Source organism: Myripristis murdjan, chromosome 2 (genome assembly GCF_902150065.1).
Source record: "Myripristis murdjan chromosome 2, fMyrMur1.1, whole genome shotgun sequence".
NCBI classification, from domain to species: domain Eukaryota; kingdom Metazoa; phylum Chordata; class Actinopteri; order Holocentriformes; family Holocentridae; genus Myripristis; species Myripristis murdjan.
The window spans coordinates 12,656,569-12,679,982 of NC_043981.1; the positions used below are offsets into that span (position 1 = coordinate 12,656,569).

The following is a 23,414-nucleotide window of genomic DNA, read 5'->3' on the forward strand; positions in this document are numbered from 1 at the left end:
GACGAATATGAGATGATGACATTTTGGTTTTATGCAGCTCTAACTTCCACTCACTCCATGAATAGTGTTGGGGAATTTCATTAACACTAGCTTAGCACTAATTTTCACATCTTGAAAGCTATGGCACTAAGTGAGCGCTAATTAGTTGAGCACAGGCATTAATTATGTAACACGTCATCTTAATTAGCCATCCCAGATGTACAGTGTGTCAGAGGAACATTTGTAAGCACAGTTTGCTAATTGATATATGTTTGACAAGATATATGACACCAGCCCACCGCAAAGGTGACAGCAGGTTTGAGGGGTTTTAACCAATCTGAATATCATTGACCTTCATTATGGGTGATTCATTTCAAGACCACTGTAAGGATGGGTCGGTAATGAATGTTAAGTTGTGAAAATATGCCTAGTTAGCAACATTTCACCATCATTCATCTGCATACATAAAGGGAAAATGTGCCATAGTTAGTAATATTTGACACACACACACACACACACACACACACACACATCTATATATATATATATATATATATATATATATAATGCATTTAGCTGACATGCATAACCAGAACGGCTTGCAATAATTGCAAGGTTAGAATATGCTATATTTCCTACATAACTGAGATAACGGAGGAGGAGGCAAAATAAGGACAGCATGAGTCACTCTGACAAAATTCCTCTGACTGTAGAATTATCATATAAGAGGGCATGCTATACCAAAGAAATAAGCTGAGGAAACTGGTGGAAGGAACTTTTTTATTCATTGTTTTTGTAGGTTAATTGCAGTTGTCAGAGAAAGCAGCGTTCATCAAAAGCATTATTTAATCTGTCAAATGATGAGGAATATGTCAAATAGCTGTCTGGTATTAGTAATTAGGGCCTTACACACTATAAGCTCTTGATCCTGCTTTCATACAAGAGGATTATGGTCAGGGATGCATGCCGTCTTTCTTAAAAAGCACAATCAATGCACAGCAATAAAATCAGCATAGGCACCAGACCACCTGACCTTTTTGCATTTTGCACCATCTGTTCAAACCAACATCACATCTGTTGCTTGGTTTCATCTGCTCCACGTGGGCCCTGTCTCTCATGCAAAGGAGGCCTCACTAAATATTGATTCAAAACAGCGCTGGGTTTAGATTTCTAAAACTCAAGATAATTTGTGCAGTGAAAGCAGCACATTTAAAGATTTCCTATTCCTAATAATGATATCTACATGCACCTTTAACAGTTAATGAGAATGCATTCAATACTCTATTCCAGCCTGTGTCCTAAAACTTGTGACAAAACGTCAAGGGAGATGGCCCTTTGTTTGCTTACGTAAAACAGCATTTGTGCCCAGAAAGTGCCACCTCATCAAACAAGGGGACACAGATCAAAGTCATCTCACCTTTTGGAGAGCCGGCCAAGTCAAGCTAATTCCTGGAGCTACTCCTTGGCAGTTTGCTCACAGGGCTCAGAGCTGCCAACTGCAGCCAAAAAGATGCACCCGGCACTGTGTTTCCAATTACCTGTCACTGTTTCAAGGGAACAAAACAGCACCAAATTCTTTCCCTGACCTTAGGATATACAAGGATATAGATGTGGGTAGATAGGCCTATAGCTACAGTTATTTATCTATGATTTTATCTTTAGCTCCTCAAGCTAGTAATGATGATGAAACTTTTTTTCCTGGAGAGAATATTCTAAAGCAGAATAATAAGTTGAAATACTTGTAAGTCAACACTTTGACGTTTGACTGCTATGTGCGCATTTCAGTAAAAGTAAAGCCTGTGCTTGTCACTGCTATTATCAAGTAACCACTCCTATTTGAGAACAGCTCACTCTGCACACACTTGGCTGTTCATGCTCAGATATTTTCTACTCCTGTTTCGCCCACTTCCTCCCCTGCTGTAAGCTCTGCAATCACGTCTCCCGTGTGCCGGTCCTTTGATGGCACCAGCAGGTGGAAACCCACCGGGATGCTGAGTGTGCACTACAGTACACGTTGCTGCTGCATGCCGCTGGTTTGATCAAAGCGCAGGGTTGAGTTGACTTGCTGGGCTGCTTAGCAATGGCAGGGGAATGCATAACAAACAGCCTGCCAAACCACTGGGACGGGGAGGGGGTCGATGAAAACAAGGGTGTGCTGGCAAACAGCTGGACATGGACGCAAACTTCGGCACTGCCTGGGAGCTGTGTAAAATGGGTAAAAATCTACAGTGCTGAGCAGTGCACAAAGCATGGGCATTTGATTATAAATCAACATAATAAATGGGAATACAGAGTGTAGATTTAAAATGTCTGCCAGAGAAGGTTTGATAATGTTATGGAAATGAATGCTACTGCATGTGATAAGGGCGAGATAGCAGAAATACAATGAATTACCATAGGAGAGGCAACATTACATTGATCATCCAGGAAGTAATTTTGTTAAAGATTTCTACTTTTAGAGGCCAATGCAAGATTATGTAAGACATACACCCGTGGTATCGATGTAAATCACTTTGAGGCTGCAACAGTAAAGAACGTCCTCCTATTTAGGATGTTGGAGACTCAAGTGCAATCCTGGTGACAGGTATAGTGGCAGAAAATAAAGATGTGAAACTGAACAAAATACAAAACTTTCTCCTGAACAGTGGCAAGCATGTGCTTCATCCAAAGAAAGCAGATGGATCGCAGCCATTCAGGAAAATAAATTTTAATCATGAGTGCCATATGTAGTTTGCTGATGTTTTTGGTAATGAAGTGCTTCAAACTTTGAAAAAATTCAAAGTTATCTCTTGTTGCCACATGGGGCTGCTGAAGTCTGAAGTTAACTAAAGGAGCTTTACACTATCTTTATTTCTATACAACAGAGATTTCTATGTAACAGTCACAGTTTCCATGCAGTCATTTTAGATGTGCTGAAGATTATTGACAGAGGACTCTTCCGTGTTGTTGATAATTGAAATGCCTGAGGGAAATATGTACTTGCATTGCCAGGGGACCACAAGTTTCCTCAATAGTGCATGAAAATAATTTTCTGTAAGCTGAGTGAATTTTTTAAAAATCGATTCCTGGTTCACAACTTGATATAGAAAAGAACACAGGAGATTAAGGCGCTGACTGACCTCCACTTTTCTAATTATTCTGAATTCTGAACAAAATACTGTGGCAAGTATAGTGTAAATGTAGCCTTCACTGAAGCTGGAAAGCGAATTGAATGGGCAGTTAGTGGGTGGAAATGACTAGTGGTGAGGCAGATGCCAAAGGAAAAAAAATTGCAGGAGAAAAGTTCATATGAGAAAATAAAATCATATTCTGTAATTATAATAAAACAAGACAAGTAGTGTTTTCGGATTCCAGATTTGGCACTCTGGGCTATATCACTGAACTGCTTACTCTTTGTGTTTAGTCTTTTTTTCCCCTCTCTGATGTAGATCACATTTATAATGTCACTAAGCCAGACAAACATACTGTTAGGTGTGCATGGGATGTCTTCCTCGGTGCAGTGTATTCCTCAGCCCCCAGAGACCCTGAAATAGTAATTCCTTTATGAAAATAAGCAGCAGGGCACATGAAGAATCACTGTAATTGATCACATGGCCATCCATCATGTTTTAAGAGCTCTTCCTCCAGTATGAAGTGCATTTGATGAACAGTGCAGTAATGCTCCCCACCTCCCGTCACTGCCAGCTCTCCTCCCTCCCTTCTACTCCTCCTCATCCTCTTCCTTGCTGCTCCCATGGGAATCTGACACGATCATCCATGATAATAAAACTGGTGGCCATGGCGTCATTTTCTGCCACATGTTTTTAGCAAAGTAGAGTTAATTTACTTTCTAAAACATGCTCATTTTCTGCTCAGGAGTGAATTCACGATTGTATTTCACAAGCAGCAGACCAACCGACTTCCAGTCAGCAACCGACAAACTTACAAACAGACATATAACGAGAAAAAAACTCCATCTTAACAAGTCATTTAGCCTCATATTCAGTCATAAAATCTTTTTTTTCTTCTCATAAGTGAAAAAACCTGACAGTAGGATGAAAGAGTCCCACCTGGTTCCTATGCGGTTTCAGTTGTTTCAGGATTTTTGCCTGGGAACAGGTGTAAACATGCTGAAAAAAGTCAGAATAAGGCAGATCACCCCACTAAGATCAAGAAAATGACATCTGACAATGACAATGACATCTGAGCCAAGAAAATTCTGAAAACAAGGTGATCAGCACAGGAGACAAGTGGATTTAGCTCATCCCAATTGCAGATTTTTTATCTTGTTTGAAGAAAAACAAGATTTTTATGACTGATTATGAGACTAAATTACTTGTTAAGATGGATATGTGTTGAAGTGTAGTTAGCTATGTGCAAATTATGTCCTTTGCAAATACAATAATGAAAGCACTTGTTAGCAAGTCTTGTAAGAAATTTAAAACAACTTCATCGCCCACACCAGTCTGGCAGTGATGTACACTTACATAATAACATACTGTGCCTCCTTCTTCTTAGAATGCTTCCCTCCTCCTCCTCGCTTTGCCATTATCTTACGCATTATCACAAGAGATGAAAAAAATCACAGTCAAAGTGCCTGGGCAAAAACTGGAGGACACAAAATAATCCAAAGCCTTTTTCCACAACAGCCAGATGTTTGAGTGACAAGTCTTAATTATTCCACTGAATTCCCAGTGAGATGGGATGTGTGGTGTGAGAGCGGCACAGATAAGGGCCGGTGCTGCTTCATTACAAAGTGGGGGTGAGAGAATCATAATGTGCCTTGCCAAGGGAATGACATGAGAGCGACCGCAGTATAAATCAGTTAAACCGAGCACTGTGATCCAGCAAATATCTGTGTGTTTTCCTACAGGGAACATCCACAAATACAAATGTACTGGCATCAGGCACCCACACACACACTCACACAAACAGGGAAAATCTGCAAGAAGACATTATGAGTATAGCAATTTAACATCATGACACGCTAAGATAAAGAGGAAAGTTTAATGAAGAACTTGCACTTTCACTCTGAAAAAGATTCAAAGAGCCAAAATGGATGAGTGGTGATGGAAAGAGGAGATATATTCAAAGTACAGCAACCATTACATAATTATGGCAAAGGTGGTTTTTATTCAAACCTTCTCTAATAAAATGACAAAATCTTAAAGGTAATGACAGAAAAGAAAAGATGAAAAAAAATTAATAGGATTTATCGAGGACCTGTTGATTGCATGGTGTATTGAATTCACCGAAAGAAAGCTTTTTTCCTGAATCCACTCAGTCCATCGTCTTTTTCTTTCCACTGCTGGCTTGGCCAGATTAATTATCTTCCATCAATTAAAGGAGCAATTATATTCCAACCTCCATCATATGTTAATGAGTCAACTCAGAGAGACGGGAGAGGGAATTGGTAATAGCCACCAAATGCTGGCGGGACACGCATTTTGCTAGAATAGAGGTGGGAAAGAGGCAATATTGTTGCATTGTGTTGGGGAGGCAAACAGGATTAACAAGGACACAGAGGCACTGTTAGCATTCCAGCAGTATATTTTAGTGTTAACAAAATGAGTTGAAGCCACAGTGAAACAGCATTTTGAGAGCCACTTGCTTCCTTAATTTTTATATATTTCCTGTTGAAACAGGTTGTTGGGGTGGGGCTTAGCATGGAGGCAACTTTCAGAAGTGTAAACCAATGGGAGATCAGTTAAGTGGAGAAATACAGTTTTATTAAATGGGAAGGGTGTGATTGTTCAACAATGCAATTTTATATCGGCTGAAATTTGTTTAAACCTGCTGCGTCGAAGATATACTCCAAGATACAGAAGTAATGGGATTTTGCATTTTTCATTTCAGTATGACTTTAGGTCTTCATGTTGCCATAACTGAAAACACATACCAAATAAATGCTGAATGATAGATATTGTTCCCGTCCACTATAGTATATATACCACATCTTGTGTCATTTGTTATTAGATTAGCTGTCAATATGTCTCTGCAGTTCTGCCACAATGACAAATACCTGTGTGCTTATTTTGCTTGACAAAAATGGGTTATTCAGCTACCTTAGACAACAATATTCAAAATAAGCACAATTCAATGTAATAGGATGGATCTGATTGTTTCACCACTGGCTGAATTATCCTTTAGGGACCATTGCTTAGCGGGACTTCACTTTTGCATGTAATATTACTGAAAGGGCCTCCACATAACCACTATTTTATCAGATATATCTCTTTTTTTCCCCAAACCAGTTGTTTAAATATTTAGACAGTATTTGCACACACTTAATTCTCCAATGGAGCTCCGTGATGGTGCCAGCCATGGTTAGTGAGAGACCGTAACACGACTGCATGAGTTTCCTCTTGGTATTAAAATATCAAGAGAAAATCTTTAACATTAAATTCCTCGCTCATTATGTTCAAAGAGTTTAAAAATGAAACAGCCAAAAATGTATCCCTTTGTTTTCTAAAAATATGAGTGAATTTAAATTGCCTCCCTCATGGTTATAAAAGCAAAGACAACAATAGTTTAGCCTCTTCAAAGTAGCAGGATACAAAATTTTTGACAGTCTTTCTCTTACTGTAAATCTCACGCTCAGTGATTTTTTTCCCCACCCATTTATTGTTTTTGGCAAATGAAATGCTTTTGACTTTGGCCTTAATTATTGTGTTCCTAACACAAAGCTACATTCACTGTGGTATGAAATACATAAACATTGCCGTCTTTAATATTCATGTACCAAACTTGTAGTGCACCTCCATTATTCTGTATTTTTCACACATAACACCCTCTGGCCTAAAAAGTACAGCTGAAAACACACACATCAAGGGAGAACTTCCATCACTCACGAGCGCTGGTTGAGCTGAGGAGGCAAAATAGTTCCTTTCATTTCCAACCAGAAGCCCCAGTCAAGTCACTGTGCAATAACATTCAGTAGTAAGCAAGACACTGAAAAAGCATGGTGCTATCTAGCAAAAAGCCATTGTTTACTCTCTAGAGAAATTGGCTTGGAATGTGCTAAATTGAAAGACTGTTCAAACAAGTATTGCGATGAGAATTGCTTTAAGCCACAAAGCTACCGTAGTATCAGATCTCTTCATTAAAAAAGCTCAGACCCGAAGGGCATGAAAACAGATCAGAATCGGGCAACTGCATCATTTTCTGTTCAAGGAGGAAGGCAGAAGCACATTTTATATGGAGAGATACTTTCATGATTGTTTTCACCCCACAGTACCTCTCAGGCTTTTTGGTTATTTTCATGCTTGCGCTGCATAGCATGCCAATTCCCTTCGTCAACCACACACGCCTCGCTGTGTGCTGGTGCAAGATGGAAAAGCAGGTTAACAGCATCAGTCCCAGCTCATTAGCTACACCGACAGAGGCTATTTTGCACATCAAAGTTGCTGGCATATCTATTTCATCACCCTCCTTTTACTGTGCTGTGTTTAATCTAAAACATCAAATGGCACACCTTGCAAAAAAAAAAAAAAACATAAAACCCCAAATTTCATTTAAAAACTAATGTCCACTTCCAATCACCCAGCATAGCAACTCATTATGATTTTAGCGCTGCTCATTATAATCAAATGGAATGTGACCTTTTGCCGCTTTGCACTGCTTTGCGAAGGCCTGTGGGCTGTTGATAAAGAGATGACTACCGGAGGTTTGATGGGGAACTGGAATTATCTGTGGGAGGCTGGTGATAATATTACATATACAAAGGTACATGTGCACTTATTCCAGATAAAAAGGGAACTGTACAGAGGGCCAAGACATATCTGTATCACAGATCTCCATATGGAGCACTTGTGGTAGATGTACATGATGGTTAAGTCTTGCAACCTGCTCTGAACTGTCTCCAATGATAAAGGGATTTTCACGCATACGATTTTATCAAAAAGTACATCTAATGATATCCTACTTCCTTTTCATTTCATATTGTCACTGGCATGCTTTACACTAAAGGGCAAAACAGCCTAGCCAGAGCTTACACTTATTATTCATGTCACCACATTTACCCCATTTTGAAGTAGCCGTGGCCCTGGCAAGCACCACTCAATCCAGCAATGGAAAACTGGCTACTGATACAAGCGGGCAAATAGTTAACTATCACGTTCGATATGAATTTTAAAATCAAATCCCAGAAAATCGTTAGTAGTCATGCAACATGAGTGAAATGAGTGCTCCATGGGCACTGTATTGTCATTTTCCAAAGCTGATACAATGCAGAGGACAATACAGTTTTGTAAAGGCACCCTGGAGTCTGCGTGACTTTGGGAAGGACATTTGGCTGTGGTTGTTAGTTATGTAAGAGAGATGAATGGCTGACTCTCATTGAAGAGCACCCCAGAATGCTTGTTGTTGTGATAATTAAATGTGAAAATTAATCAGTCGAACTCGGGTGTTTTACAAAAACAGGTGATGGAGATTACAACTCGCAGAGGGCGGTATTTCAATATGAAATCAGGAGATACCCTGATATTAAATTTGATGTTACACAATTCTGGAGGAGTGTCTTAGGCGATGCAAGTGCTGGATGGCCATTTCAGCATAATAATCATGATCTCTTTTCACCAAAAGCAATCATTGCATAAATATACTGAATGCATCTTGGACAACCTGGGCCTTGTAAAATTGTCAATTAGCCTGACTGAAGGGACTGGTAATGTTTTTCATTTAAATATTTGCTGATGATGACCATATGAGAATTCAGGAAAATGCCACAAAGAGATCAGGCTAGTTCACTTTATGCTGTTATACTTTGAAGTTGGGAAAATGTGATGTATGTTTTCTCCAGCTAGACAAAAATCAATGCTGTATACAACATAATCACATTCTGCAATTACTGCTGAGTGTGTTCACGTAGTATTGCAGATACTAACCCATATGCTGCTGTTAAAGCTGCAATATGCCACTTTTCTCCCATTAAAATGACTTTAAATATGACGTCCAGGTGGCTTGGTGGTCTAAGGCATACCGTACATAGAGCGCATAACAACCTCACCATTCTGGGTCTAATAAAGGCAAAAAATTCCAAAAAAAAACTCTGTAAAAAACTGTAAAATGACAATAAATCAACAACACATATTCTACAACATCAGTCTGTGCTTATGTGACTCATATCTAAATCATCCTGTCTCTGTGAATATGCCTTTTCAAAGATATTCAGGACAGTTTTTGCTATGAGTGTGTGTCATATTGTTGTGGCTATCAATGTGAGGCTAGCGGGAAGTCATTGTAATGACAAGCTGTTGAAAACAGTAAGAATAGACAGTATTGTCAATGGTATGGCAACATTATCCCTGGTAATACTGAAATATCCCAGACATCATTGTGTCTTATGAACTTATCCTATCTATGGGAAATAGATTATGATGTTTACATTTGGGAACCCCTTCACAAATACAGAATAATATTGGAATATGCAATCCCTATGTGCCTATTTCTCAATGGTTACTTCACTACTGAGAGGACAATGTGGAAACCCGAGTGCAATCATTTCCTAGGCTGTTGTTCATACTGTCAAGTTCAGTTAACCACAAATCAAACCATTAAGCATACTTGATCTGGGACAGTCCTGTATTTTGTAGCCACTTCTACCACCACAGCCAAATCGTCCATCATCTTTTGCCACTTGTTTTGAAATGCTCAACGTCTCCAAAGCAGATAGAGAGATTTAGACGATTCCCCTAGGCTGACATTTTGAGACCGGTGAGAAAATGATTTATGACTTCGGTTGGCCTTCAGTGGAGTCTGTCTTTGTCTCTTTAGGGGACTATAAAGTGTAATCAGGTAGCAGTTAACAGCAAACAGTTTGTCTGACCCTCACGCCCACAATGTGAGATGGCAGCTGCATTGAAATGTAACAGCCCTCCATCCATCTACAGCCTATTCACTGTTCTGTGTTTTGTTTCAGGGAAGGTCCACGTAATGTTGCATTAGTCAGTATCCTCACAGACATGAGCCACCACAGGAACGGTGAGCCCAGCCAAATGAGTCACAGAAAATCACAGTTGTGTGTTCAGTTGTTGTCATGAGGAATTGTGCAAAGCAGAACAACAATCCTACCCAACTGAATGCAAGTTCTATTTTTAAATGAACGCAGTTGTGATGTTTCATAATGGAACAGGAGGGATGATATAGGATTTATGAACAGCGTCCATTATTTTCTCTGTGGCCAGTAAAATGACTGGTGTGAGTCGATTCTGCTGCATTTCTCCGAGGTTTCATTATGTTCAAAGCTTAGCAGATGAAAAGCCCTGAAAATCACATCTAACAACAACCATCAAATAAATAAGCACAGGAATTAATATTATTACACACAATAGTCATATCAATTAAATGTCAACTGATAACAAAACTAAAAATATTGCATTTTGAGATGATACAGGTCAACCACCAGAGCTAATTCCAATGAGATAAGCTTAAAAAAAAGAGGGATAATGAAGTTGTAAAGTTTATGTTCTTCCTCTCCACTGTCTTCCCCTATCCACAGTGCTTGCAGTGTCAACCTTGGCTTTGACAGTGTCAGTGGCAAGCAATCTGTCACCCACTTTAGGTTCAGGCTTAAATATTTCAGCAGCCTTAAGAAAAAGTGCTGAAGTGGCTCTGTGTGAATTCCTCTGCTTAGCAATTAAAGCGGCCTAGAAGTCACAGAGACAGCTGCGCTATTGACTGTGACATGCTGGCAAAAGGTGCAAGGATCAGCTTTAACGTGTCTTTAAAATGCTTAATTTTTAACAACCTCAAGCCACTTTGTTTTTGCAAGAGTATGCTGTAAAAACACAGGAATCGCTGCACAAACCAATGCATAAGGACACATGACGAAGATGTTCTTTTGTAAAGATCCCAATATTCAAAAGCTTTAAATAAAACTATCATTAGCAATGAGGTTAGCAGCGTGTAAAAAATTTTCTTGTTATTTAAGTTCTGCTGTGCTGTGGTCAGTATGTCAGCAATTCAGGAGAGCATTTTCTGTAGCTCTCTCAGTAAACACATCAATATAACCATCTCAGCATTAAGTAAGAGAATATGACTCCATAATAAAAGTATTTGCAGCACTGAGGGAATGTAGAGGCATTTCTCTTTACCTGTGACGGATAATTCCGTAGTCCTCCGTACCACAAAGCTTCCGAACTGTAATTCACAAGTGTAATTCCCAATGTCATCTTCCCGCACTTCCTTGATCGACAGAGTGTCCCTCCTCCTTACTATGGTCTGTCTCCACTGCTTTGGCTTGCATTCCTTTATTCAAAGCAAAGAGAAAGACCGTGGGGATGTGTGAAAATAAAATAAATACACTTGGGTTGGTTGCACTGGCAGGAGCTTGCAATTTAAACTGGAGTTTTAACTCGAGCGTCAACAGGGGACATACTTTTACTTCCACACCTCTAATCAGCAACAACAGAGAAGAGAGGTGAGATTTTACGCTTCACCACATCTTTGAAATATTGAATGAACAGGCTAAATCTGCAGAGGATCCTTTGTTATCAAATTCCCTGTTAAAGAAAACAACAATGGCTTTCGATACAGTCATACAAAATGACAGAAATACCACATATCAATAAATAAATTCTAAGGTAAAGCATAGACAGCTGAATTGAAAATATGCACCAAATTACTTAGCATTTCAAACATCATTTTATTATTCAAGCCAGTCTGTAATCATGTTTTGGTGCCCCCTGTTGACACTCAATCAGCTACTAGTTGAACACTTAATACTTGTAAACTGTGGAGTAAAAAGACCTTTGTGATGGGTTGAAAAAAGCTTAGAACTTTTCAAAATTAGTTGGATAAATAAGTTCTGGATTGCATATTTAAACTTTTTTTTTTCCAAATGGCATAAATCAAGAAGGCATGTGTTGTTTCGAGTGTTTTCCGAGAGTCTTATTTGACTCAATATCCTCCCATATTTTGAACAAATTTCAAAATAAGTCCAGTCACTGTATTGTTATTGCTGTATTCCACTTTTATTGTTAGAGATAGTAATGTAAGAAATCTCTGCCTTATAATATCCCTGCTGTTTCTGAACTGTCAACAAAACACATTGCACCGAAAAAAAAAAAAAAAATGCAGTCCTTACGGTTAACTTACTTCTATGACTGTCTGGCAGTTCTCCCCTTCGATTAGGCAGACTAGACTGATTCTGTTTTTGCTGTGAGTCGATGATAGAGTCTAACATCCAGCCCAATACTTTTTGTTTCTGCCAGAGGCTTATTTGATTTAGGCAAAACAGAGTCATGTTAAAGGTCTTGCTAAGCTACAAATAGCAGTGTGAGATCCAGATGGGCCTTTACATTAGTAAAAAAAACAAATTTGTTCAGCAGCTGCTCTTCTTTGGCACGTGTGTAGTATGATAATATTGTAGTCTTAGGCAAATGCAGGCATGTGCAAGATGAATTCCTTCCTTATCATTATTAATTAATTTTCAGAATTCATATTTTTTTCAAATACAGTTACTTTCACTAAGAATTTAAATCATGCAAATGCTCTTTTATACTATATTTCATAGGGATATGGGTACCACTTTACAATAAGACTACCCTTATATAGGGTTTATGAATGGTCCATAATTAGGTTATTAATTCGGTTGTAAATTCTTTATAAATCATTACTTAACAATTATAAACAAGTTATGACACAGTTTTCATACACTGCTGTAGACATTAAGGACAGCTGACTGATAAAGAGACAAGTTAAAGTAACCTGGGCAACTAGTAAGATCGGAGATTTACAAGAATAGATGCAGCAGTAACTTGATCTTGCCAAATAGTGAGCGTGCATCGATGTATGAAAACTGTGTTATAACTTGTTTATAATTGTATACAAATGATTTATAATGCATTTACAACCTAATAAAAAATCTTATTGTAAACTGGCAGTGTCATGTGGATTGGACAGCCATAGTTTGTTCCTACAGCACACCATTTCATAGGCAGTATGTCGTGTGGACCTCCAGATGAGGCCTGTCAGATGTTGGACCTGAACACCACACAAAACACCTGAGGTGAACGAAAACTGGGGCATTGTGGGTTTGGTTTCCAATTGTGGGCCAAGACATGCCTCCCAGAATTCAATCAGCCCCTACTTATAAGACAAGAGCCAATAACTAGAGGGTCTGGAGCCCACAGTCATTATCTACCATTTTAATTTGATTCACTGGGAAACTGAAGAAGCGATGTTGCTACCTAATCCGACGCACATTTACTTTTGATGAATTGGCCCCCCAGCTTCCCCTAGCAGCTTTGTCAAACTGGCCGGTTGGACGTGGGAGGTCTGCAGAGGCCGGCAATCGGGTCGGTTATATGTGGGTGTCTCAACTGCCTCTATGACACTCCATTGGGAGGAAGAAAAAGTTTATAATGGGGTTATAAAGTTCATAAGAAAAGAGGTGCGTATTTGTATTTGATGATGTTTTGAGTTGCTAGGAGATACAGATGGTATTTGAAGCTAATTAGACCCTGAATATAGCTGACCTTGTGGATTATTCTTTGAGCAGGTTCATACCACAAATAAATGAACTGCCTCTGAAGTAAGCATACAATTGTGATACAGAGTCTCCTTTACTAAATGTGCCTGATTCAGTGGTTTAAAAAAAAAAGTTTATGTAACATCTTCCACTTCTACTTCAAAAAGAAAAGAAATCAATGAGAGAAGTTTGGGACTTTCACTTATTATTTGGGCAAATAAACTCATGTAAGATATAGAGAGTGTGTCCTACCTTGTACCATAAAATTTCAGGCTCCACTCCCGGCTGTATATAATCCTCAATGCCTGGGCAGGTGATGTTTTTGCTTTTGCTTAGTTCTGCCTTCTCAAAGAACCTCATTTTGGAGTTATAGCAGAGGTCTGTGTCATTCTCCGCTACTGTCAGAGACATGGACACCTTCATGCAGTATGTGGAGTTCCTGCAACATAAAAAAGTCAACGTGCCAGTCAGTAAAAGTGTTTGAAAAGTGTCTGACATGACGTGGAGCACAGAGCACCTGCAAGCTGTCCCTCTTTGAGTACACATAAATAGAACAAACCTCTTCTTCATGATCAACATCTCCACCAGGGTGATTCCCATAGACACTGAATAAGAGTAGAACAGACAGAAATGCTGCCATTGCAAAGAACTATCCGCTGTAGCAGGCTCACTTCCGTAAAACTTCCAAGTAAACTTCCAAGTTCCGTCCCAGTCAACAATATCTAAAGCATCCACATTCAGTCTTGCTTTTTTAGTGTTTGATTTTTCAAAAAATAAGAAAGAAAGAAAGAAAGAAAGAAAGAAAGAAAGAAAGAAAGAAAGAAAGAAAGAAAGAAAGGTCATTGTGGGAATGAATTGCATTTAAAAAATAAAAATCATTCTCTCAATGTTAATGAATAATTTGATGGCCCCATGAAAGAGGAAAGCAGTATGACATTGTTAGAATCAGCATGAGGAATCATCTCTACATTGAGGTATAGTGAATGGCCTGAGCCACTTCAGAGTCATACAATGTTACATTGTGTTTCCCCATCCATCCAGGTATGAATACCAATGGTGCTCAGGTTGATGAACAGCTCTCCTGAACTATTGATGGTGAAAGACAAAGGGAACATTTGTGTGTGTATGTGTGCAAATGAACTCGTGTGTGCGTGTGTATATATGAGGGACAGGGATATGAGCCCTAATGTGGAGCGACAGCTCCGAATGTCAACAGCACTTGAAGATTGATTGAGCTTTTTGTTTCCATGTGTTATGCAGATACAGTGCGAGCCAGCAGAAAATTACTTGCTACGATTGATGTACTGTAACTGCTCAGGTCATATACATAAAGAAAGGAATTTATAATGCAATAGAGAGGGGACGTAAAATGCAAGATTACTTGTAATGTTTGGAGACTACATGCTTGCCTGAGCCTATTGCATTCATAGGTGGTGGAATAAACACTGCATTTTACTGGATACGACTGGGTGGGCCTGCTGTAGTACACATTCATTGCTTGGTGTTGAATTGGTAAAGCTTGTCATTGGACCAGACCATTGTTGACTGTGCGTTCAGAATTAGAAAATGTCATGACCAATATTTCTCTGTCACTATCATGACACCTTGTAAGGTTCCAGATTTGATACAGCTCTAATCTGAGATGTTATGCAGACATCATCTGAAGAGTAATGCACTGGAGTCACAAGAGAGTACAAGACACACCTGCAACATTCACAGGGAACTTGTATGGATCATTAATGGGACTGTGAACATTTTGAGACTGGATCTGCTGCTTGAGTAATTCTTAACAGAACACAGGGATCAATGAATGCATTGACTCACTGTGAAAGTTGTGCTATTTGAAGGAGGGCAAAAGAAGCAAAGGTCCATCATGATCAATGAGCTCAATAAGAGCACCTTTGCTTCACTCAAACCAGTTAATAAGACTGTCACTGTCACTGATTGACAAGTACTCCGGCCTAACTGCAGCAAATCCCACTGGTTTAAAAGACCAAACAAATTGGCAGCGTTTAGGAAAATCTCATTGCTAATTTTCCAACTAAAGCTGGTTACACAAATTGAGCTGAACCAACAAACAATTACAAACATGTTAAATCCTTACATAATTGCGCAGCATTAGCCGCCTCGTGGATTAGTGCAACACACACTGGTCCTCGCTAGAGTGTGGGCAAACAATCCCTCGCCCTTCGAACTGGCCACTGCTGGGCGGTCCGATTAAGCGTGCCCATTTTATGAAGCCCGGATGCAAATGTGACATGATGTGGAGATTATCCCAGACAACTTCTACCAGATGGACACCTGTGCAAATGAGATCCCACGGGTGCTCTCTCTTCCCTGTTAAATATTCTGGGCAGTGCTGATAAACTCTCCCGCTGGAAGAGAGAGAGAGAATTGTGTCATCTGGTCCGCGTGAGTGATCGATGGTCTCGGCCAACACTTTGTCCTACGATGTCTTTCCAACATTTCACATCCGTCACGGTGCCTTTTGAGCCCGAAGAGCAAGGCGCCCTCTTGACTATTCGCTCAGCAGGTACCATATTCATGAAGCCTATGCAAAGAGCTAGGGAGAACAATTATCTGAGAGCTCTGCACACTCCAGAGACTTAAGTGTACACTGCGCACCGAGTATTCAATGTTTGTGTAGCCTTCTGTGTACTGTAGATAGGGTGATAACAAGCTCGGCAATACCATGGCATTAATGGGCGAGAGTGTCTGTCAAAAGTGTCAAACTGAAGAGGATATGCAATGTCGTGGCAATGATAGATAGCATGCTGCATACATCAACTTAGAAAAATCTCGAGCTGACAGCTACCATATAGAGCTTGAGGGCAGGCAGAGGACTTAAGCTGCAATATGCAGGAAAGACGGTGAAATTATGTGCAATGGTCAGTTATGAGTCGAAAAGCTTGCCGAAAGGATTATGATGGGCATAATGTGAAAAGCACCACAACCGTTTCTTACCGAGAGATACTTACAGGCTTTTGCATTGGTTAAAATTCATAAGTTAATTTATAGGATAATGTATGCAGCCTCTGCTACTTTCAAAGTTGGATGCCCTTTTAAACAAATGACTTGCCATAAATGTGTGGAAAATCACATTATCTATCTTCCAATCTAACTGTCCATCCATTTATCCATCTTCCCACCCATCCATCTTTTTTTTTCTTAATTCTTAGACTGCCAAGGAATCTCTCCCCCCAGCGGATGAAGCAGATGGAATGTGCCCTTTAACTCAGCGACTGTTCGCTCTGATATTAAATAATAGGCAGCAGAATTGATTTGAAATTCTCAAGAGATTGCATGGCACCTGGGGGGAAATTAATGAACTAACTTAATGAATCTCTTAATTAAAATAACTCCTCTCTAATAGAAATTGGATGATGAAATAATTGCTGATCGCTCATTATAGCTTGCTTTCAAATAACAATAGTGTTCTGAGACAATTGCTCCAGTGTAAAGTAGACGTCAAGAGGCCAAAGGCCAAAGACTTGATTAAAGGTAACTTCCCACCACAGAGCAGAGAACACCCCTTGTGTGAAAGGTAATAAAATAAAACGTGTTGGCCTGTGATGTACAGCAACACACAGTTCATGACTCAGTGCTTCAGTGCCATGTCAAAAGAACTGATTGAGGTTCTGCCTTTGTGCAGTTCGACTCAAATTGCAGACATTATGACACAAAACTATCCTTGCCCATTATTCATACTGACATGAGTACTTGCACTCATTCATAATTAAAGAGAGGGAGAGAAAAAAAGAGAAAACACTAAGTGCACATGGGATAATCCATAGAAAAATACTGGTGCTTTTCAACCAAACAGATCATTGTTAAAAATAAATTAATAAAATAAAATAAAATAACATAAAATAAAAGTGTGTCTTTTTTCAGCTGGCCTAACAACTAAGGGCACTAGCTTTGTGGTTGATTTGTGCATAGTATATTCTGATAATTTCTTTACAATTCCCCCAACTGTTATGATTTACTCTGAGGCTAGGATTCAGTCTTTACTTGGTAGGGAAAAAAATCATTTATAAAAAGCTTTTCCATTTTTTTTGACCAAGCAAACAAGCACTGTTGAGAACTATGATGTCTATATGAGGCATAAAATAGCATCAAATATATTATAAATTTAAACCCATATATGAATCTGTTCTGCACATATGGAATGGCACTGTTAGCATGGCAGCATCTCAACAGGCTCATCAGCATGCAGAAGAAGGCAGGGCTGCATCTCCATCCCTCCAGGCACGTCCTCCATCACTGCAGCTTTTTAAATGTGACGTCATAAAACTCTTCCGACCGTAATCAGGGCATCAGGCTCAGTAGAGATATTGCTAACATCTGCCAAATCATTGCAGTGTCCCTTGGCAGCAAACTGTGTGTGAATGTCGTGCGTGTGTTTGTGCAAGTGTGTGATTTTGTGTCAGGCTGTAGTCAACTGCCACAGACGAGTCCAAGTCCAGGTCCAAAGGGGGTTGAAACTAAAGTCAAAACTGGTACCAGAGCAAATCGAGACCTCCTCAAGACCAAGAGGAAAATGAGCAATGAGTGGCGTGCATGCCTCTTCTTGTAAATTTAATGCTTAAGGGGCTTGTTGAGGATCATCTATATGCAGGGGTATTATACTCCTCAATATGCAAAGTCGAGGACCATTACATACAATGAAGAGGTTTAATCCCTTAAATTGTTCATCATGCTTTTTAGAAAATAAGCAAAGGTGGACCAAGTGTAAAAAAAATCATATATCTGAAAGATTTTAGCCAAGCTGACTAGCTCAAGACTAGCTGAGCCAAGCAAAGAGAAGCTGGAACCAGGGTAGGGCAGGGCCGGATTATCCTAAATCAGTATTTTACAGTCCCTGTATTATTTATAACCGGACCGAAGGTCAAGGCAAGTGGTGGGCGGACTGGGGCTCCTACCTGTAGCTCGGGCTCATAACTCACCTGTCAGCTGTAGCACCAGGCGCGGGATGATTAAGCACCCCGGCTCCCCAAATCTGACTGTGGGCCAACTCGCTCCCACTTAGCCCCTGTCTAAGAGTGTGTCGTTTACCTGTGACTCCGGCGTTTACGGAACAACAGACTCCTGCCTCAATTATGATCCATCCACCCAGCTCTCCTCCTCTTTCCCTCTCTTCTTCCCCATACCACTTGCGATATGTCTGTGTCGCTGCCTCCACCAGCCCCTCTCACTTTCGCCGTGTAGTACAAGATTTCTCAGGGAGGAACACACACCTCAGTGGATAATTTGGCTTTGCCACGCTGTGACAAACTTACATGCGCCTGCCTACACGCCAGCACGCACATACACACAAAGACTCATAGATAGACACACAAAACGAAGATACCGAGCCAATGTTTCTGCTATGTGTGATATTTAATCGCTGCAGCACTGACAAGAAATAATGAACAACTTCTACAGAACCTCCACATAATTTACATGATGTGACCTATTATGCAAAACCACCAAATGTCATGCTTTGGTCTAAACGCTTTGTTTGACACCTTTGTACTGGACATATCAATGAAGAAATGATTGAGGCTAGAAGTTCATTTTAGAAAAGTGACATGAGACGTACAGCTGAGGGTATACGCTGTGCAGTACTGACTTTTTGGTAAACAATCAATTTTCCAACGTGAAAATGAAGACAGCATGAACAGTATTTGGTGCACTACATGCTTATAAAAAATGTGAAGTTTTCATATGCAATTTGCAAAGCCAACAGTTTGCAAACCAGGGATTTAGTATTGAATTTTATAACTGTTTACCGTAGGTGTTTGAATCTCGTATTCAGTCACATTCAATTCACCATTCACTAGATGGCAATTCAATCTAAGAGATTTTTTTCATTTTTTGAAACCATTCAATTCGGTAAGCATTATTTAAGTCAATGATTTGATTCAGTAGTTGTAGCCAATATTCCATATCCATTAAATAAATGTGCAGTAATGCAAGACAAAAAACAGTAATGACAAAAACTATTGACAAAAAAGTTTATAATGTTCTATTACATCACTGCAAAGTTAGGGTTTTTTTAGGGATCTTGAATGATTTTATTCAAAGTGTTTCACATGGATTCAGGCCAAAGTAAGAGCTATTACCTCATTTATTTATTTATTTAGTTTAGCAGCGTGATGCAGAATCTGCAAAAATCATAATCAACATATTGATGAAATGAATGAATTGTTACACCCCTAGTTTACAGTGTACACAGCGAGATAATGACATCTACAATTTGAATAGTAATTGTTACATATTCTCTAACTGGGATTATTTCTAGTAAATTAAATAGTAGTTTAACAAACCCCTATTTTAACGGTGGACTCTTTGGAACCTCTTGAAAGACACCTGGGACGCACTTTGAAAACCACTGCACTAATCAAGAAGTACAGAAAATAAAAGGTACAAGTGCAATCATCTCAGGCACTACACTAAGCTGACCACAGAGTTTCTTTGCCAAAAAGTCTGAGGATGCCTTTAAGCCTTCCCTAGTGTTGTGTGTCTCAAGCTTGGTCCTTTTTGTCCGTGCATGTGTTACTTAGTCATTTCCTAGCTGATGCCTTCAGGGAACTCATTTTCATTCCACGACACCCCCAACTCGTCTTTATGCTAGCAACCTGATTTCATAACAAGCATAAACAATTTGTCTCCATTGTATTCTCTTCTAACTCCGTCATGACCTTATTCATTGGTCCCTCAGGCCTTCTGGGTATAATGTATGAGCAGCCATACTGCTATGCATATCAAATACAAATGGTCTCATACGAGCAATGCCGCCTCGGGAATGGGCTTGTTCAGTGAGGGTATGAGCCATATTGGTGAAAAAAATGTAAACTAATCACAGTCTCACCCACTCAGTTGCTGAATTTCACCAGTGTTAAGGGGTTGCTAGACTGAGCAGTTTCTTTGAGCAATGTGGATGGGCAATGTTCCCAGCAGCAGTAACAGGGTTTGACAGCTTCTCAAAGGAGGGCTTTCATTCCAAAACACTATAATTTCAATTTGGGAATTAACAGAAAGAAAGAAAAAAAAAAAAAAACCATCATAATTGATACTCTTTTTCATTCTTAATAAATAATGTTACTTGCTCTATTCAGTCTAAGAAATCTTATTTTATTTTTTGTTAATGGGGTCAAGATAGCCATTCAGCAACGAGTTGGACTTTACTGTCAGCAGTCATTTTCTCAAAATGGTTTTGATAGTGAATCCTTTTATTTGGGGATTTTGGAATGACGCTCTTCAAATGTTTTCCGACAACTTCATATACCTTTGTGATTAAACAAACAATAAACACGCAACTCCTTGGACACTGCTACCCTTCAGAGTTGCCTGATGTATGACTCCTTTTAGTGAGGGATGTTTTATTCCTTTTGACTGACATAACAGAATATTAAAAACATCATATAAATTCACTTTGGGAAATGCTGATTTCGGAATGACTCTGTATTACATCAGTCAGCTTGTTGGGTACCTTGTGAAATGCTTTAGAACATGGTATACGGCAAATTCAAAAAATAGGCGTTTTAGTTTTATGCAGCTACAACAGAGTTTCCGTCCCAAATCCCAGCCACTTTCCAAAATTCTCTCACCCTTAGGATTCAGACAGGCTGCGTGAGTTCTCTCCTATATCACGGTTTGACTGACAGCTGCGGTATTGCAGATGTCTCGCTTGGAGCTCCGCTGTTCACGATCCAGCGGGGAGGGAGGCAGGGAGGAGGGAGGAAAGTTGGCTGCGGTGCCAAAGTGATTGTGCTTGGGGAATGGTATTTCTGACATTTGTCTGGCAGATAAAAACCACCATCAGATATGAGGAAGAGAAGGTCAGTGTCCCTGCTATCAGATAGCGATGGTTTGGCATCTTGTTTGATGGCTTCCTCCGCTCGGGAGTGGACCAGGGGAGCCAAGAGGCTGGATATATGGGGAGGCAACGCTGAGGATGTGACTGAATAAATGCTCGCTGTTGGTGATGTGATAATATTTAGCCACTGTGTTATTCTGCACTCCAAGGCATGTCATAAAATTCAATTGAAATGAATAAAAAAGCCTCACAGTATATTGCACATGGGTGTATAAGAGTCAAATGGAGATTGATGTGGAGTAAAAATAAAGTCACATCTGACATTTTGTTGGATTGTCTTGGGTGGTCATGCAGATGTGGGACTGTGACAAGTGATTTGGATCAAGAGGTCCCTGCTTACAACCTGCAACATATCTACTGGCAAGCCATCCCTCCTTTTGCCCCCAACAGCCTTTAGCCATCTGAGCTTGGCTTAATCAAACAGAATGGGGCCTGGGACCAATGTCCTATCAGGAGGAGCGTGAAGGGTATGCAATGAACCTGGCTGAGCCCATAATGGACGCGGACGGTGGATTGAAATTATATTCCGATTTCCTCAGACTACAGAGGCTGCCCTGAGTACATCCAAATGAGCAGGTGCAGAGCTGGTCAAACCGCGAAATGTCCGTGATGCTGTGTGAATGGATGGATTGATGTATTTACGTGCGCGCCAATATCCTGTCACTATTCAAGAATCTGTATCCTGCTTTCGATTTGTCTTGTGAGAATATCATATCCCGCTGACAATGAGCTCTTATTCGATTATTAGAAACCCAAACAAGATAGCTAGGACATACCAATATTTGCCTGGGTACTGAGGCATGTAGACACCTTATCCAGTTTATATTTGGTGTTCAGTGTCTGAATAAATTTAGTTTCCAATGTAACATTCTGAATATTCTGTATTTCTTTTGTACAGGGATATTTGTGACCTGGGTATGAGGATGGCCATAAACTTATCTGCCATTATAAGACATTAACCAGGATGGGAATTATTAATGAGAGAATGTGCATATAAACATAGTGAGTAATAATGCCTGGCAGTGTTAGTTTGACAAACCTAAGGCTGTAGCTTTACTGTGCTTGTAGTTTTTATAATGAAGGTAATAAACCCTTCCTTAGTGCAGTAGACTATCACCTGTTGTGAAATCTCAAATGCTACAAAGAACTAGAACACAGCTCTGCAACCTTGCATTTTAAAATATTAAAAAATGGCCATGAATAAAATACTTGTAAAATATTTTTTCATGTCCAACGAGGTGATGCTGGCAAAATGAAAACAGTGCACAATTAGGGCTCCCAACCCTCAATGTCTCACCTCCCAGAAATCCCCTTACTGTCCTGAAATGAAAGAAACACAGACTTTTGATGAGGCAAAGAATAAAACTTGCTCGAAAGATATTAATGGAACTGCTGAGTCATATTTTGGATGAGTCAATGTGGTCCCTTTTGTGTTTTGAGAAGACGACCCAATAAGAGTGTCTGGTTTCACATAATAGCATTGGAGGCTAGTCAATGTTATTGAACTGGATTGCACCTCTACAGCACACAAGGCAGTGTATCTGTGAATTCACACTAATTCCATCATTTACAGTCTATTTACCAATACACTGCATTTGATGTATGTAAAAATGTCAAAATTGCGTGACAACAAAAAGTGTTACAGTTAGGTAAATAACATTATAGACAGTCATCATTTTAACTGAATGTTATATAATGACATGTGGCCTTAAATTTCATGAACAGTATTTGGCATACATCTGTGCAAGCAGTGAGTCTATTTCTCACTTTATGCAGCTCCTGGTATGGAATAAAATCCAGTTGGGAGCCTTACACACAACTGTGACACACAAAAACAGACTGTAGACCTGTTTTTGCAGCTATGGATGTACTGTCATGGGATATAGCCTGATTTTTTGCTGTGTGCTGTGATCATGAAAGTACAATCGTGCATTCTGACTAAAAAAACAAAAAACAAACAAACAAAAAAACAAAAAAACACCACATTTTTTGGAGTTATCCCTGTTTATAGAATCAAATGATGGTGTTAAATGTATCAGGACAAATTAAAATGTTTAAAATAACACTTTACATTAAATATTTATTAACTAATGTTAACTAACACAAAAATGAACAAGAACAGGT

General features: G+C 39.5%; 1 protein-coding gene across 7 annotated transcripts in view; it reads right to left on the minus strand.

Moving 5' to 3' along the window:
* LOC115371742 (interleukin-1 receptor accessory protein-like 1) overlaps positions 1-23,414 on the minus strand; it is a 325,316-nt gene that overhangs the window by 139,529 nt on the left and 162,373 nt on the right. For all 7 annotated transcript variants that reach the window (XM_030069302.1, XM_030069256.1, XM_030069271.1 and 4 more), the window contains 2 exons: positions 13,682-13,868; positions 11,052-11,205 (listed from right to left, as the gene is read on the minus strand). In XM_030069302.1, coding sequence (XP_029925162.1) covers positions 11,052-11,205; positions 13,682-13,868 — 341 coding nt within the window. The remainder of the gene's footprint in view (positions 1-11,051; positions 11,206-13,681; positions 13,869-23,414) is intronic.